The following is a 17,564-nucleotide window of genomic DNA, read 5'->3' on the forward strand; positions in this document are numbered from 1 at the left end:
TGGCATGTGAGACGGTTACAGAGAGCTGCGCGTGCGTGCACACACGCAAGTGCAAGCTGCACAAACGAGAACTGTGGAATCTGAAGAATAAGGTCGGAGGAGCACGCCCATATTGGTTTCCTTGTTTTGATATTATACTAAATTGTGAAAGATGTCCCATCGGGAGAGAACTGGGTGGAACATGGACCTGTTACCATTTTGTGACGCTCCCTAGGAATCAATAATTATTTCAAAATAGAAAACAAATCCAAGCACCTAGTGATTTGGATCCGTCTATGTCTCCCCAGGATCCTGGGACCAAGTCCCAGGCGCCCTCCCGGATTCTGATGACAGCAGTGAGACCACCATCATGGCCCCCCTCCTCCTCCCGTTCACTGAACGTGTACTGTGTGCTGCGCAGGAAGTGTAAAACATTTTCTCGTTTGCACTTGCACCCCCACCAGGCTACCACCCCGCTTTATAGAAGATGACACTGGGAGAAGCAGAGTGGAGACCCAGGCCACAGAGCTACTGTGAGGCCAGCCTCCGACCCAGGGGACGCTGGTGCTCGTACTTGGGGACGAACATCCCGGGAAGAACAGGACTGCGTGGAGCTGTCAGGGCATTTGACATGTGTTCCCTGGAAACCAGGTAAGCCCCTCACTCAGTCTGTCTGAAGGGTGCCTGGCCATGGCAGCACACGGCACAGTGACACCGCCTTCTTGTCCTGTCCCTCACCCCACTCTGGCCAGAGAGCCACTTCTGCGACGAAGCAACAGAACATTACTTACAGGTTCTTCACGTCGGTGATGCCGCGGAATGCCTTCCTTGGGATCCCCAGGATCTGGTTTTCGCTCAGATCTCTACAGGAGAAGAGAAGAGGAACACTGAGTTAACCACTCAGGCCCAGCTGGATCTGCATCTCATTATGATAACAAAACCCCTCGGAGGCTGTTTGGGGACTGTTTAGTCTCGGCCCCAGGCTGCTACAAGCCCTCACATTGTTCTTCTAGAGATGGCCTTTGCTGAAATGGTTACCAGGCAGGAGTGCTCGCCTCCAGGGCGGGCTCTGTGGGTGGTCTCGCACCTCCAGGCCACGAGCCAAGACGCTGGGTTATTTGTTGCACACTCTGCACCTAATTCTCTGTTTTGCCACCTCCCAGAGACGACCCCCTGCCCCTCCTCCCCCACGGCGTCCCTCCCCCCGCTGCAGGGTCCCCACCACTCCATCTGCCATCTCTCAGGCCTTTGTCATCTGGGATTGGAGCGGAGCCTGGCCATCCGGATTTCCCGATAGGGACTGACCATCCCGGTTTATCCAGGAGCACTGGGAGCCTCCGGGGTCATCTTTGTGACAGGCACGAGGAACACACATGGCATTTCCTCAAGGCCATCCACAATGGGGGTCCCACTGGCACCCCATTGAGCATTATGCAGGGCTACCGTGTTGCTCTGAGGAGGGCAAGGGACTCTGGAAGCTGGCTCAAACCCAGATCTTTTGCCAGGGTACCCTAAGAATCCCCAAAGCCTCAAGTCCCTTTCCCAAGACCTAGGCAGTCTTTTCCATTTTATTTTCCAGTTTTATTTATTTGTATTTTTTGCTAGACCAAACACTTGCACAGTTTTCATTCATACCTCAAGAGGCTCGGGATCTCAGTGAGTAATCAATCATATGTATGTTTATATCTATAGTTACATATATGAACCATACCTACATACACATATGTGTGTATCTATAGTTATAGATATATATCTCCATTATTTTGCAAAGAACACAAAAACCTTCAGCTATTAAGGCCAAAAAATTACCTACCCAGACATAACCACTGTTAGCAATTAGGAGTAATTTATATATAAATTTCACCAATATGATCTCATAGCATATAGCCTGTTATAACCTCTTTTTCACTTATTATATTGAGAACATCTGTTCTTGTTAACAGTGCACCTATGCCAACATTTTAATGCCCGTACATCATCCAATCACATAGATGGCTATGTAGATGGGTGTTACTTAGTGAATTAATCAATTTGCTATTTCAGAAAACACTAGGATGGATTTCCCTGCTCACATGGTTTGGGGACACTCGTTCCTCAATATAAAGTCCTACAAGGAGCAGGTACTGGGTCAGAGGACAAACACATCTTTAACAGCCAAGTGGCCCCAGAGCCCAGTGCACCAGGGGACGAGGGGACACCCCCATGCCGATTCCCACAGACGCCTAATCAAAATCTCTAGCTGGTTCCCAGCGTAGCTGCAAAGAGAGGTCAGACGGCCATCCTCCCCCCAAACCTGGGCCTCCGCAGCTAACATTTTGCCGGGTGGGCTGTAAGGAAACTAGAAAGCGGAAGAGGGGTCCTCTTCCCTCTGTCACCTGCTGACAGAGGGGAGCGGCCACACTCAGCAGTGGCAGAAACTCGAGAGGCTGGGGTTTCCTGGGGCCACTGCTGGGCTCTGAGGCCAGGCTCAGCCTTGGGGTCGGGCGCAGATCTGCATCCTAGTGGCTTCCGGGGCTGGATAGCAGGGAGCTCTACATCTCAAATCCAGTTTCCTCTGTCTGCCCCCGATATAAGTAAATTTAGATGCACGGGGGGCCTGCTTGCGGGCTCCCCCGGCTGGGCCTGATTCAATGAGCAGGGCTCCGGCCTGGAGTCGGGGCGCTGAACAAAGCCCATGATGACAGCAAAGGTCAGGCAGTGTCACCAAAGCCACGCCTCTGCTCTCCATCAGCCTCCAAGAGAAGGGGGCCCAGGTCCTGTCATCTGACTAATGAGATTTCCACCAGGCGTCTGGGCCGCACCCGAGGCTGCAGCAGCCACAATGGGCCCAGTCTTCTGCCAAGCAAAGGCCGGTCTCCAGGACAGCAAGCCCCTGCCCACTGCCCACCCTAGCTCGGCTGCTGTCTTTGGCCACTTTGGGAAATAGCTCAGGTCATGCTCCTGGCAAGTGGCTGATGACCAAAATCCGAGGGGGGGAGCAAACAGGAGAGAGGTTTAGAACTGTCCACTCTGACCATGCTTGGAAGCTAAAAGAAGGACGCACCCCAGCAATGCACTGTCCCTTTGAGTGTAAGGCTCTCCGACCACACAGAAGGAACAGCAGCGGCACAAAGGTTCTGCTGCGCAGTACGGTGGGGCGAAGAGAGAGAGCAAAGTTTAAGCAGAAGAATTTGGCGGGGCTGCTGGGAAATCTCCCACAGGAGCGGCCACACAGGCAGAATCCTGCGCTCGAGCGGGGCAGCCACTTGGGTTTCTGCCGGCTGTGTTCTTGCCGTAAATGCCCCCAGTCCTGCCCCACGTTCAAGGGGCCCAGGCTGAGGCTCAGCTTTTTCCCCACCTCCCTGCCACAACTGAGCAAACCAGTAGATTGTGAGGAACTTCTCTGTTCTCCGCGACAATCTGCTTATAAATTTTATTAATTTTATTTTCCAGCGAGCCTCTCCTCTCAGGCGAACAACACGGCTGCCACCCGCGTGCGGGAGTGTGTATTGATTCCATAAATACCTCTAGTAGGCTGACAAACTGACAGCTTTAATGGTGTTAACTGACGGGGCGTGGAGGAGGGTTCAGGGCTGGCGCTTCATTTTTGGTGGCTGTCCCTTCGCAATTATCTTGGGGCCTTTGTGAGGGTTCCTAATAGCGTGTTTATCTCCGCGTGATGCCGGGGCATGGAGCTATTACTAAGTGCTATCCTTGAGAGAGACAAGAGCCACCATTTTCAGCTGACACTTAAATAAAAATAACAAAATCTATCTGTGGTGCCCCAGAATCTAGTCCTGGCCAACTGCTTCTTGAGGCTTGAGCACTTTCTCCTTCCTGAGGGGAAACGCTGGGAAGTGACCAAAAAAGGGAACTCACTTTTTTTTTCTTTTAAACATTCCACGAAAGGCAGGCAGTTGGAGCAGTGGGAGGGAAGTGTGCTGGGCTTTTCTGGGGAAATAAAGGAAGACGCTGGTGGGAAAGGCTCTCTTGGTTGGTAAGTGGGGTTACGAATTGGGATGCCTTTTTAAATAATTAGGACTCCAAAGGAAAGGGAACTGCATTAGCTAAAGTGCATTTTCCTGCTTCCGGAAAATGATTAACCAACTGATTATTCCGTCCAAAAACACAAGACCAAAGAGGACTTATTAAGGAGACAGTAAGTCAAATAGAAGTTGGCAAGAACCAATATATCCTCCTTCCAGCCACCACCCCCTCCCCCCTTTTTAATTTACTAAAATGCTTTGGACACAGATTAACTTTCTTTGCAAATTTATTATTGCTTCATCTACCTTGAGACGGGAACTGCAGACACTTTGATAAATGGATTGAAAGGTTGTCTAGTTCCAGTAGAGCTTCTGATGGGCTTCCCGGGGCTCTCCCTGCAATGTCAGGCCGGCTTTGTTCTCAGAGCAACAGTGAATGACAGCCCCCACTGGCACCCCCCAGCCCCACCCACCCCACGTTTACCAGGCAAGAGGAGAGGCGAGGAGCAGGGAAACAGCCTGCTCTCGGCTCCACTAGAAACAGTGCGTGCATCTCGGTCACATTCACACTTCCGGGACGTCCTGTCTGTGTTAAGTGGCAGTTTTTGGGCAGCTGCTGGGGGGATGGGGATTTGCCCCTAGATAGCAATCTCTCGTTATTCAGAAGGTATAAAATGGGGTGTGGAAACTCCCTCAACCTCTCTGGGGAATTCTTGTGTTTGAACTGGGTGGAGCCACTTGTTACCGATGTGATCATGCCAGTTACAGAAATGCTCTGTGCCTCAGTTTCCCCATCTGTACAGTGGGGTTATTACTTTACTGACTTCAGACGTTAGTCTCGAGGGTGGAATGAGCTGGCACGCGTGTGCACTTTGCACAGCACGCGGAACCCTGTAGATGCTCAACGGATGGCTGTGTTTGTTTCTTAGACTGCCCCCCCCCCCCGCCCCCCCGCCCCCGACTTCAGCCCTGTTTTACATTGTTGAAACTACTGTTTATCCTTATCCTCAGGACAGATGCCTACAACTCCGCAAAGATTAAAACACAAAAATGCTGCTAACATTCTCTCCATGAAATCCAGGGGAGGGATTAAAGTGTCCCTCCTCTGTCATCTAGATGGGAGTATCCATTTTTGATTCTAGATTCCTTTGGATGAAACAGGAGAGGCTCAAGAAGTTCTCCAAAGATTAAAAAAATCACTCCCGAAAGATGACATATCTGGGATCGAAGATCAAGAGGCCACAGGGGGAAGGTAATTGACCACAAAAAACTGAAACAATCCAGCCTGGAACCTTCTTTGTCTATGTCCCCAAGCCCCTTGCACTGAGACCAATCAGGTGGCTATATCTGAAGAAAAAACAAAAAAACGACAACAGAATAAACAAAAACAAACAAAAACCCCATCAGCTCTTGATCAGCCAAACTAAAAGAGGGGATGATATGCATTTGGATCCACTATATTTAGAACCGTAATCGGGTTTGGGGTCAGGGCAGTGGATTCTCACCATTCTTATTCTCTTGGGCCTGAGTTTATTTTGAAATTACCTTCCCAGTCATTGACTGGTAGGGGGAAACCTGCCCGTTGGTGTGATAGGTATCAATCAAAAGTCATTCAGGGGTTTCTGAAATTCCGAACGAAAGCCCACGAACCTACGATTTCTTGTACTCTCAATACTACCACCCCAGACAAAGGTGAGCCCGGGCCCCTCAGCCCCAGCTTCTCGTAGAGAGTAGCTATGGCACATCGCTCTGTTCCAGAAACCAAAGAGGAAGATGTTGCTTTGCTTACTTCATACAGCAGGAGGGACAGACACGCAGGAGAAATGGTTCCCTAGGGATTTCACAATGTGGACTTTGGGGAAGGTTTATCTTAAAAGGTGAATCTCTTCTGCAGGCAATTCATCTTAATAAGGCAGATTATGTGTTTGCAGTTGGGTCACTGTCCAAACCGAAGGAGCTGCAAGTGTGTGTCCCAGCTCAGAAGCCCTGGTACCTCCCTTGGGGAGTCTGCTCAGTGACATCCTTTGTCCGAGGGAGACTACACGGAGTCACTGCGTCACTTCCTGAAAGAACCGCCACCTATCTCGGAGATCCAGAGAATCAAAGTGTCCGTGGGGGACCAAAACACAACTGTCCCCAGGCTCCCATGGGGTTTCTGAATATTTCATGGCAGCGGGAGTTTACCTGGCTGGCTCCCTTGATGTTAAAAGTTCCTGAATGGAAGATAGCAGTCAGAGCTCCTGCCCAGTCTTCTCTGGCAGGCTCACTAGAAAAGTCCTTGCGATACCATTCAGAGATTTAGCACCGGCCGAGTAAATGTCAGCTCAGAGCCTTGTTTCTCGCACATAGTAGGCACCCGATTCAGAAAATGAATCCGGCGCCTACTATGTGCTACACCACGTTACGTGTGGAGATACAGAAGTGAACAGAACCATGTTTCTGTCCTGGAGCTTGCATTCTCATTGACCCCAGATACTGACAAACAGATCCCTTAAAGGTACAAAGGTAAAGTACCGTATTCTTTGGACTATAAAACGCACCAGACCATAAGTAGTACCTAGGTTTTAGAGGAAGAAAATAGGAAAAAAAAAACAAAAACAAAAAACAAAAACGAAAAACTCATGAAACTCTTCATTGGAAGCCCGCATTCATAAAAAAGCCCTTTGAAGGTCAGAGCATCTCATTAGGCCGATGGCCTAATGAAATGTCCCTACGACGGGGCTCTGCTGCCACTCCCACGGCCAGGGCATAAAAGCGCCCCGCTGGACAGTGGCACCCACCACCCGACTCTCCCTGCGACTCCGCCGGACTCGCTGCCCACCCCCCAGACCCCCTGCCTCAAGCCAGGTAAGCTACATTTGGATTATAAGACGCACCTCCGTTTTCCTCCCAAATTGGGGTGGGGGTGCGTCTAATAGTCTGGAAAATATGGTAACCACCTAGACCCCTCCGAAAGTGAGAGCTGCAGTTCACCATTTTATTCCTTTGCAGCAAGAAGAAAGCCCTTATGTCTAAACTCACATGGCAGATTGTTCGGAGCCAACGTGGAAAGTAATTCACAGCTCTGTTTTCCTCCAGGCCCCAAATTCTTTTTGGCTTTTCTGGGGACAAAAGGGAGATGCTGACAATCCCGGCCCCGGGCCTTGCAAGGCTGCCGGCTTGTTGTATCCAGTACTTAGGTGTCTTTCACAGCGGACAGCGTGATAAAATCAGGAGAGTTGGAAGATGTCACTGAGAGTTGGCATGTCACGGGGCAGCTGTTTGCACTGCAGGACTCTGGGACTACCTCGTCGGCATTTACTGGTGGTGCTGTGAAGAAACATCGACCCCTTTAAAGAAACCTTAGGTGTAGTAATGGTATTGTGCGTTCTGTGTCCTTTCACTTATGTCTTTACCTTTGAAAGATACTTACTGAAATAATTAAGGATGAAATGATACTTGGGGTTTTGCTTCAAAATACTGTAGACGAGGGGGAAGTGAGTAGAGGCATAGATGAAATGAGACTGGCCACGAGTGGACCAGACAAGCTACTGCATGGGTACAAAGGGGGTTCATTTATAATCTGCGCTTGACTCTTATATATGTGTGAAATTTTCCATAATTAAAAAACTTTACACGCAGATTCCTGGGACCCACCCCGGACCTAGGGAATCGGAAACCCTGGGGATGGGGGGCTCTGGAGTCTAAATTTTGAACAAGTTTGAGAACATGGGTAGAATGGCTAGTGCATGGGATTCAGTGCCAAGTCCATGTCCAAGCTGTGCAAGGCAATGGGCCACGTGCCTTTTAAGAACGTCAAATTCAATTCTCTGAGGTTCCACTTGTACGTCTATGAAACTGGAATAAGCATTGCAGTAATGGACAAGCAAGTGCTTTCTACACTCTAATGCAGCACAAAAATGCAAATTGCTATCTTCATTTTATTAGCATGAAGTTAACGAATATAGCATCCTACTACCTTAAGTGTCTAGTTTGATTTCAGGGAAAATCGCGGGTCCAAGATGCAGAGGCCTTCTGCGTCTCAGGGGCGAGCCTGCTGGTGGTGTTCAAAGTGCCGAGGGGATGGATAGAGCCACAGGAGATGGCTGAGGCGGGAAGAATGGCCAAGTCTTTATTTTAGAAAGCCACTCAGGGGCCCAGTTTGGAGGCTCCCAAGAGGTGAGAGCCCATCGGTACCCTTTTCTGGGATCCCAGAGATACAGCAGGAAAAAACCGAGCACTCTGTCCCTGGATGCTCCCAAACCTGTAGGGCGGGCTCTGGATGACTGGTGTTAGCATTTTCCTGGGGGGCCTCACAGACAAGTGATTTCCTACAGTTTTCCAGAAAGGCTACACTCTAAGGGGAAACTCACTGGGGGGCAGGTTGCTAGCAGGAAGGCCTGAGCAGCCAGGATGAGAGGCAGATCTGGAGTGGAGGCCTTGGAGAAGGCCTGGTGTTCAAGCATGACGGAGCGAAAGCTCCTTCCGAGGGACCAGGGGCTGCACACGGAGCTAGGGAACGGGTTTGCTCTTTGGCTAGTTACCAACGGGGGCCCTTGTTTTGTCTGTTTATGGGCAGATGTTCTGCAGATCACAAGCTCGAATGCATCAGGATTACCCAGGTTAAAGAAAATAAGTAAATCAGGCTGAATGTAGATAATAAAAGTAATGAGGGGGTGAGCTGGGCAGATGCAGGGCCATCTAACTCAATTCCCCCAAGTTATAAACAAATAACCCTCTGTGCTGGCCAAGGCCGAAGAGTGTGGAGCCAACACCCCTCCAGGGGAAATTTGCTAATTCTCGAACAGCATTCTCCATAGAAATATGACACAGGACACCCGTGCAATTTAAATTTTTCATTAGGCACATTAAAAACAGTGTAAGTAAACAGTTGAAGTTAATTTTTTTAAATCCTCACCCAAGGATATGTTTATTGATTTTAGAGAGAGAGGGGGGTAGGGAGGAAGTGGGGGGGGGAGAGAGAGAAACATAGATGTGAGAGAGAAACATTCATCAGTTGCTTCCCGTGTGTGCCCCAACCTGGGATCGAACCTGCAACCTAGGTATGTGCCCTGACTGCGGATTGGACCTGCAGCCTTTTTTGGTGTCCAGACGATGCTTCAACCAACTGAGCCGCCTGTCCAGAGCAGTTGAAATTAATTTTAATAAAGTATTTTACTTAACCCAATATATCCAAAATATTATCATTCCAACATGTAATCAATATAAAAATTATTGATGAGACACTTTACATTCATTTTTATACCAAATCTTTGGAATCTGATACACATTTTACGTACATCTCAAGTGCTCAGTAACCACGCAGGCCTGGTGCCTGTGAGATTGGACAGTGCAGGAGCTGGATGCAGTAACTACGTGCCCACTCACTGCCAAGCCAGGGAGAAAGTTTTAGATGTTGGAGCCAAGCTGAAGGAGCCCAATGGGGGACCCTTTGGGGGTCTCGGGTATGTCACAGGAAATAGGAAGGGGAGCCAGTCAAGACAGAGACCCCTGGATTTCAGGGAGCAAACCATGGCTTGAACGACTCCAGTCACTCAGCTGTCCCTCCTGCGGGCAGAGGACCTCCTTTCAGCCCCAAGATGTAATGGGAATCTTTCTGAACCGACACTCTTCAGGACTGGCGGGGTTAACCAGCGCTTCCAGTCCAAACAGAAGCTTTCTTCATTTAATTAGCACATGCAACTCCAACTAAGGCTCTTTGTGTTCATGAAACTGCATTATAATTGGCGGATCATCTCCAGCAAATGGCAGAGTGGCTGAGCTTCTCAACAGCTCACTGATCCCTGGGATTATCACAATTTAGTGACAAAGGCAAGTCTAATAGATGGGATTGGGGAGCTCTCCTTATCAGCCCAATTGTGCCTTCTGTTCTGGTCGGGACTCCCCTGCTTAAGCAAGGGGTAGAGGAAACATCGGCAGGATCCCAACCGCAAGCACTCGATGTGGGTCAAGTCCATGCATCCGTCACACGTTCCCTTTAGGAGGCACAACTGCAAATCTGGTGGCTTTAGATTGTGTGCAGAAATCTGATGCTGATAATCATCTGATCGTAGGATCCAACTTTGGGCCTCGGATAGTCCCCTGCCAATTTTTAGGCCCAATGAGATGTTTTGGTTTAATTTATCAATCTTTGTTGGGGAGGGGGGTGTCCACTTAGTTCAAAAGTTTGGAGATTAGTGGGGTTTTTTTTCCTTTGTTTTTCAGCTATGTGTCTGCCCAATGGAGTTTGGGAAAAGGAGCTATTTGTGTGCAATCCGCCCTCCTCCTAGGCTGACGTGCTGTTCCCGCCCCCTCCGCCCCCTCCATCCCTCTCCTGCTGGCAGCCCTCTGAGGCTTTCATCCCTAATTTGATTGTCATAGCTGACACTGTCAATCTGAAATCCAGTAGCACGCCTAATGCTGGCTGGACAAGGGGAACGCAGGAGGGAGTGGAGGGAAGCAAATTCATCTTGAGAAGTAGCTTTATGTAAATCGATCCCCTGGCCGAAAGCAGGAGCCAAGCATTTGCTGATTAATTGGAGAAGCGTCCTTGTTCCCGTGTCTTCTTTAGAGAGACGGCCCAAATTGAGTCCTCTCTTCTTCACAAAGATGTCCCCATGCCAAAAAGCCTTTGCAATTAGGAGATGAAACCTTGCGAGCGAGGGGGAGGTGGTGGGGGTTAGGGGAAGCGTTTATAGGACTGTTCTGAAGTGAAGTATGTGCGCTTGTCCGGCTGTGTGATTAATCGCTGCCGGGCGCCCTAATTGGCCTCCCAGATGGTGGCCTGATAGCCATAGGTTCCGAGGGATAATGTCCCATAGGTGAAGATCCGCTTGCTCAGTAATTAGCAAAAATCACGGGGGCGGAGCGTGTGCTTTCTAACGTGCTTTTCTGGTGCGTTCCAAGTTTGTATGATCAGTTACCACTTTGGCCCATTTCTGCTGGCACAGGGGGAGGAAGTGAGTCTAGGACACAACCCCTTTTCCATGCCCCCCTTACCTTGCTCTAAACACAAAAGCTCAAGCAAAATGTCAGATCACCCAGCAGTGCGGTACTTTCACTCAGGAACTGCCCCAGGGCATGGCCAAATCTGACTTTACCAAAAAGCTACAGGTGAACTCATGACCTGGGCACAGGTAAAAGTGAGTTGAGATCTGGAGAAGTTGTTTGCTAAACTACATGCGGAAGAAAGGTCAAGCTCGTAAGGTGACATGTCATTTTCCATGGGGGCCCTCACTAAATCATTAGTTCAACATGGTCAGAGGTTTTTGCTGAGCATGAGGCCTGACACGCAACCTAAAAACATATTTGGTGAATGGATAAAAATATAAGCGAAAGTGATGCCAGGCCATAGCCTGGTTCATAGGTCATGAAGAAGAAACCTCAAGCTATGGGGATCCCCCCCGGGATTCCCCGCCCTCCGCCGAGTCCATTTGGTGCCTTTAGATTATAAAGAGCTTTTGCTCTACTCCTCCACCCTTCTAGCTCCGTCTCCTTGGTGGCATGTCATGCTTGAAAACGACTACCACTAGGATAGGCTTGCGTTCTAAGGACTCTCAGAAAAGTCTCCAACTGGGAAAGGCTGAGTGAGCTAAACTGAAGGGTGGGAATGAGCAGTTGGTTACACGGGGAGCTCAGCTGAGCAGGTTTCCGAGCTGAAACCCAGCCTGAGAGGGCGCAATGGCTTGGGAAACGGAGTGGACTGAGGGAAGGGCCGGGTACCTGACAGTGGTCCAGCTCCAAGCACAGCTGCTGCTTTCCCCATTTCTGGATTCTGGCACTCACGAGATCAGGGTAACAAAATTCTGGGTTCAGAGGAAGCCCTTTTAGCCCCCAGCTACAGGGCCTGTGAGTGGGGATGGCTGGCAGTGAGAAAGTTTTGATTACTTTTGCCATAATCTTCTCTGTGACCAGTCTCTTCCTCCTCCCAAACTGTGTAGATATAGAAATCCTCACAGAGCCTGAGAATTAGCAGAAGTCAAATGGGGGGTGGGAGAGGAGGAGGTGGTGGGAAGAAGAGAGGCAGCCCAGAGGCCTAAGGGCCTGCAGTGTGGGAGCAGCTGAAGCCATTGACTAATTCTTACCCCTATAACCTTCAACTTGAGCACTCCTCTGGGTCCCCGGTATGTGCCTGCCCTGAAGATGAATGTTCTATAGACTGAGTAACTCCTCCCTTCTCCAGAGGGGATGGCGCTGGGATCATTCTTCTGTGGTCCCTTCGGTCTCACTGAAGAAACTGAATGCTGGGTGAGGTGGGGGGTGGGGGGAGTGGGGTTGGGGGTGGAGGGGTGGCGGGTGGGGAGGGATTGCACCTTGGGCTGCAGCTGCCCAGAGGCTGGGATTTGGGATGCAGAGCTGCAGCTGAAGGAAACGTGGCTTGTATGTGCCTGTTCTTTTCTGTAACTTTTCCGAACCCCATTAACTAAGTGAAACCTCCATGGTGAAGGTGAGATGTTATCCTGGGGCCATCTGCCGATAAAATCAATAGGGTTTCAGAAAGGCTCCAAATTATCTTCTACGGAAGCAGGAAAGCAATTTGGCCTGAGCTCAGCACCCTGAGTCACAAGGCCAGCTCCTCGAAGGGAGTGCTGAAGTATGTAGCAGCTTAAGCCATTAAGCTATGGTAATACTACAGACGGCACTTCTCATCATGAGCCACTGCACCATTTATTGTCCATTCAAAGCAGTTATAGAATCTGCTAATGGCTCACACCTGTGGATGCCCTGGTATCGACCAAAGAATACATGCTGTTCTCTTGCTTATTTATGTAAAAATGGATACAGTTCAATAGATCTACACCAAGTTTGAAGTTAACACTAATGTTTAATCCCAGACCTGCTCCTGGTCACCTCACTGGAAAGGCACTAGACAAGAGATGTGAGCACTGGAGAGCTCAGCGAACTGCAAAGATGAAACTAATTAGTGACGAATGTGGGGCTGTTGCCACTGGTCTTATGCCAAATACAATAAAAGAGGAAAGGACCTCCATGGTAGGCGGTGGGGAGCAGAGGGAAGGGCTGAGGGGGGACTTAATTCTAAAGCACCTCTCTTGCCTCTCTGAGATGGTGCATTGACTGCAGCTTGAGCCACACCCTTCCTGGTACCTCCTTTCCTTTCATACCTGACCCCCCAGGTCCTGCATGTAGCCAAGAACCCAGGAGGCAGTGAGGGACAGTAATGAAGGCACGGCTCAGGAGTCTGGAGACCTTGGTGTGAACCCCAACTTTGCCTCTTGCTAGATGTATGGCTTTGTATGAGTAGAATACCTGTCTGAGCCTTGGTTTTCTCATCTGTAACACGGGCCAAAGAATATATTTATGTCAGGGAACTATGAAATGGCTAATGAATTTAGAGCCCTTTGTATGTTATCTGGCTTTAATAACTACTTTATAAACACTAATTATTATGAGACCTTGCGTGTGTCAAAGGCTGCCTTCAAACACTGAGTAGAGGACAAGAAAATCACTGCAAATTCCTTGGCCCAGAGAATATTGCACAGGAACGCTGAAACTATCAAACAGCAATTCGAGGTCAAGTTCAATACCAGAGACAGCTGTAATTGGGTTCCACTTAGCCTGCTGTGCCTCAAAGCTTCTCTGGGTCCTGCAGGAATCTACCAGGCTCTCCCCTAGGATGGAGAGGATGTAGTGACGAAGGTGGGGACATAGGTTAAAGCCACACAGCTCCTAGAACCCCCAGGAAGCTGGCTGGAAGTGGAGGGCTGGGCAGCAACCTGTGACAGGCAGAGCCAGCAGACTTACACAAGGGGGGCAGAAAAGGAGGCCAGCCCAAGGCAGCTGGTGGGACAGCTGGGAGGAGAGCTCGGAGATCACCGACCGGGCTGGCTTAGACTGGGGGCTGGCCTCCGTCCAAGCACAAGTTCTGGGCTGAGAGCAGAATGTTGATCCAGCCTCCTCTGCACAGACTCAGGACTAGTTGGAGAATCCCTCCTCCTTCCCAAGGATACTGCAGACCTGGGTATGCCTCCAGGGCATGCGGAGCCAGGCAGCCAACAGTCAAGGTGGGGGGGCAGGTTGAACTTGCTACTAACTCGAATTCCCTGGCTGTCCACACTGCCCTGTGACAACTGTCCTGGGCCTTACAGTTCAGTGAAGGGTCATCATCAATAGGGTGACCGCCATGTGCCCACCGGAGTTGGGCACTATGGTCAAAGCTAAGAAAATGAGAAGATTCAGTCTGTGGGGATAGGAAGGGTGATAGACAGACACAGTAAGAGAGGGAGACTGAGCGACAGACAGAGGAGCTGAGACAGAGTGAGAAGGAAAGACAGGCAGAAAGGGAAGGACAGACAGACAGAGGGAGAGAACAAGAGAGACTGGCACAGTGAGACAAAGTAAAACTGGAGAAAACAAAGGAACAGAGCAAGCCCCAGAGAAACACAGACACAGACACAGTCATTTCACAGAAGAGACTGTGAAAGGCAGAGAGAGGCGCAGGTGGGAGGAGACCAGGAGAGACGGGATGGGGACAGGCAGGCGCACACACACACAGGGGCGAACAGACACACACAGGGACGGGATGAGAGAACAAGAAGACAGGAAAGCCAGGGGAAAAGAACCTGGGGGAAGCCAGAAGGGGTTTGTGAGGCTGGAAGAGGTTCCTTCCTCTCCAAAAGATCCCAGCTTTTAGGCTTTCCCAGGATAAGGGGACCAAGACTGGGAGGGGCCCATGGTCTCTCTCACATCTGACCTGAAAGGCTGCTCTGAGGACAAGAAGTGTCGCCTTTGCAGTTGGGGCCCTGCCCTGAGCTCAGGCCTCCATCCTCCAGCCTAGCCTCTCCCCAGCGCACGTCCGCGGGAGTTCCTCCTAAGCTCCCCTGTCTGGGGTCCAGTCCTCCTTGTCTCCCCCTCAGCTGCAGGAGGCAGACACCACCTTCTGGCACAGAAAACTTGCGGAGCTTTCAAACTTTTCACATTACAAAGCTAGTTTTTAAAAGCACCATAAAATTTCAAGGCAATACTTAATGCTCAAATATATGGATCTCTGCCCATCCTCTAGTATCTTAAGTTTACCCAGAGGACCGTTTTATTTAATTAACTCGGTGCTTTATTAATATAAATATTCTCCTATTGATCATAAGAGGGCTGACAGGCACTCCAGCCGGGCATACATCACCTCCCCTCTGAGCAGCGCCACTTAGAGGAGTGGCTGGCTCGGGACCAAGGAGAGTGGCAGCAAGTGGTCCCCAGGGACGTCGGGCGCAGATGAATCTATAGCACTTTTATGGAGGGAGCCTTTTTTTTTTTTTTTTTATTAAGATCCAGCTCCTCGCTTCTCTGAAAGCAGAAAGCATATGGAAATGAGATAGGAAAATGGTCTGGCTTACATGTATCAATTAAGCATGTCAATACCTTAATTAAATCGCTCAACTTAATGAGATTATACCAATGAATATGTTTTATAGTTATAATAGCTTTTTTGGCCACTGTTCAAAATGTCAAATAAATTGTGAAAAGGGGATTAAAAAAAGACATAATTGACGTCCTGAACTGAAGCCAGTTTTTTAAATTCCTTCCTTTCTTTCCCCTTTATTCATGTGGTTTTGGAGAATATATCTGTATATAAAGTAATGGGCCCCATAATGGATCGGCTCTTCAGGAGTTTTTTTCAATCCTTCAAATCAACTTTTCTAAACCACACGCCACGGAACCTGCAAATGCCCTCACTTTCTTCTGGTACTTCAGGCTTGCGTTTTAAATAACCTGCAGCTAGAGGTACCTGGTATCCCGCGCCCCCCCCCCCCCCAGAGGAAAACATACCTCTGCCCCAACAAAGAAAACCCTAAACAAAACAGGGAATGTGGTTTGGAGGCGTTATTACTGAGAAGGCTATTAGCACAACATGACAACGCCTGTGTTAAAGTAGTCTCAATCTCTTATGGAAAAGCCAGGTTTAAAAAGCCTTTTTTCTCCAAACAGTGTGGCAAAGAAGTCGAGAGTCTTGCTTCTTTCTTCCTACGCTCTATCTCTCTGAGCTTTTCTCAATCACTTTTGAATCATTCGTTTCTGCACTGAACTACAGTCTCTGTCCCGAAGGAGAGAAGACCGTCCAGCCACGTACAAAGACAAAATATGAGGATGAGCTCACGGAGGAAGGGATGGGGCTGCCGCGCTCCTGTGGTGGCATCTGCCCAGGAAGTCACGGACAGAATGAGCAGAGCTGTGACCACTGCCACGTAGGTGCAGAGCTACTGTCTAAAACTGGGCTTGCAAATAAGAAGATGAGAGAAAGAGAGAAATGATTTGGGGACACTCATCTGAAATACGCAAGTGTATTTTGAGTCCTGGTTAAATGCACCAGTCCTGAAACCTTAGTCGGGCCCCTGGGTTCAATGCTGCCCTAAAGCAGGTGACAGGCGGCAGAAAGTAGTTCCCCTGGGGCTCTGGCACTTGAGGGCTGTATCTGTGACTGCACATGCTTTCACAGTCACCCCACCCGCAGCTCCTGGGGAAGGATGGTTCCAAGCAGAGGCCCTGAAGAGAAGCAAGAACTGGCCAGTTGTGCCAGTTTCATCCCCTTTGCTGACAAGTTGTAGCCACAACACGGGAAAGGACCAAACACCTTGACCACTATTGGATATTATGCAGAATGGAGCATCTTTGCTCTGAACCTACGATGCTTAACAGATTTTAGAACTAAAAGGTTGAACCTTCTTGGTCTGCAAATGGCAAAACTGAGGCCCCCAAATCGAAAGGACCTGCCCAAAGTCACACGGCCTGGGGCAAGAACACAGAACCCTGCCTGTGGAGAAGGTTCCTGCCCTCTGCTTGTGCTGTTTCTGTTTTATATTTAGGAGGCGGGCTGGGTGGAAGGTCTGGGTGCAGCAGCTGTCATCTTTCTGGTCGCCAGGGGGAACCTGGCAGATGTGGCTGAGTGGGTCTTCGCCCCTCCACGCTCTGTCTGCCACACACCCTGCAACATGTAAACGGCCCTCTGAATGCTCCTCCCACTCTTAAAATAGATCCGTCCACCCATCCATTCATCCATCCACATTTACTGAGCACTTACTATATGCCGGGCATGGTGCTAGGCACAGGGACGGTAGTAACTAGCTCTGTGTTCACGGAACTCATAAACTTGTAGGGAAGACAAACATAAGCAAGTCATTTCACAGATGAGCGCTTGTAATTCGGTTAGACGCTATGGAGCACGAGAGGCTGGAATAGTAGGAACATGTGCAACAGGAGAGTCAATCACGCTGGGCCCCAGACCAAGTGGAGCTCTGCTGCAGATGAGAAAGATGATCACACAAGGGGAGAAGGGTGTTGCTGGGGCTGGTGCCGTGGTTCTCAGGGTACAGCGTCTGGACCAGCAGCTTGGGTTTCGCCTAGGCATCTATGCATAAGAAATGCAAACTCTCAGATGTAACCCTAGATGCTCCAAGTTAGAAACTCAGGGGGTGGGGAATGGCCACCTGTGTTTTATCCCCCCAAGGAAATAGTTGTTTTTCATTTTTGTTTTTTAGCACAAATTTAAACACACAAAGTACAGAGAGCCATATAATAAACATCAACTTCCAGAATTGTCAATATTTGGCTAATTTCATTTCTTCTATCCCCACCCCCGACTCCTTGCATATAAACACATTTTTTTTCTGGAATAATTTAATAGCGAATCTT

At 49.4% G+C, this 17,564-nt stretch overlaps 1 protein-coding gene across 1 annotated transcript in view; it reads right to left on the reverse strand.

The window, feature by feature from the left end:
• Positions 1-17,564, reverse strand: part of SLIT3 (slit guidance ligand 3) — a 509,645-nt gene that overhangs the window by 152,877 nt on the left and 339,204 nt on the right. The window contains exon 5 of the mRNA XM_053927422.1: positions 771-842. Within this exon, the coding sequence (XP_053783397.1) occupies positions 771-842 (72 nt within the window). The remainder of the gene's footprint in view (positions 1-770; positions 843-17,564) is intronic.

This window comes from Desmodus rotundus, chromosome 6, assembly GCF_022682495.2.
Source record: "Desmodus rotundus isolate HL8 chromosome 6, HLdesRot8A.1, whole genome shotgun sequence".
In the NCBI taxonomy this organism is placed as follows: Eukaryota; Metazoa; Chordata; class Mammalia; order Chiroptera; family Phyllostomidae; genus Desmodus; species Desmodus rotundus.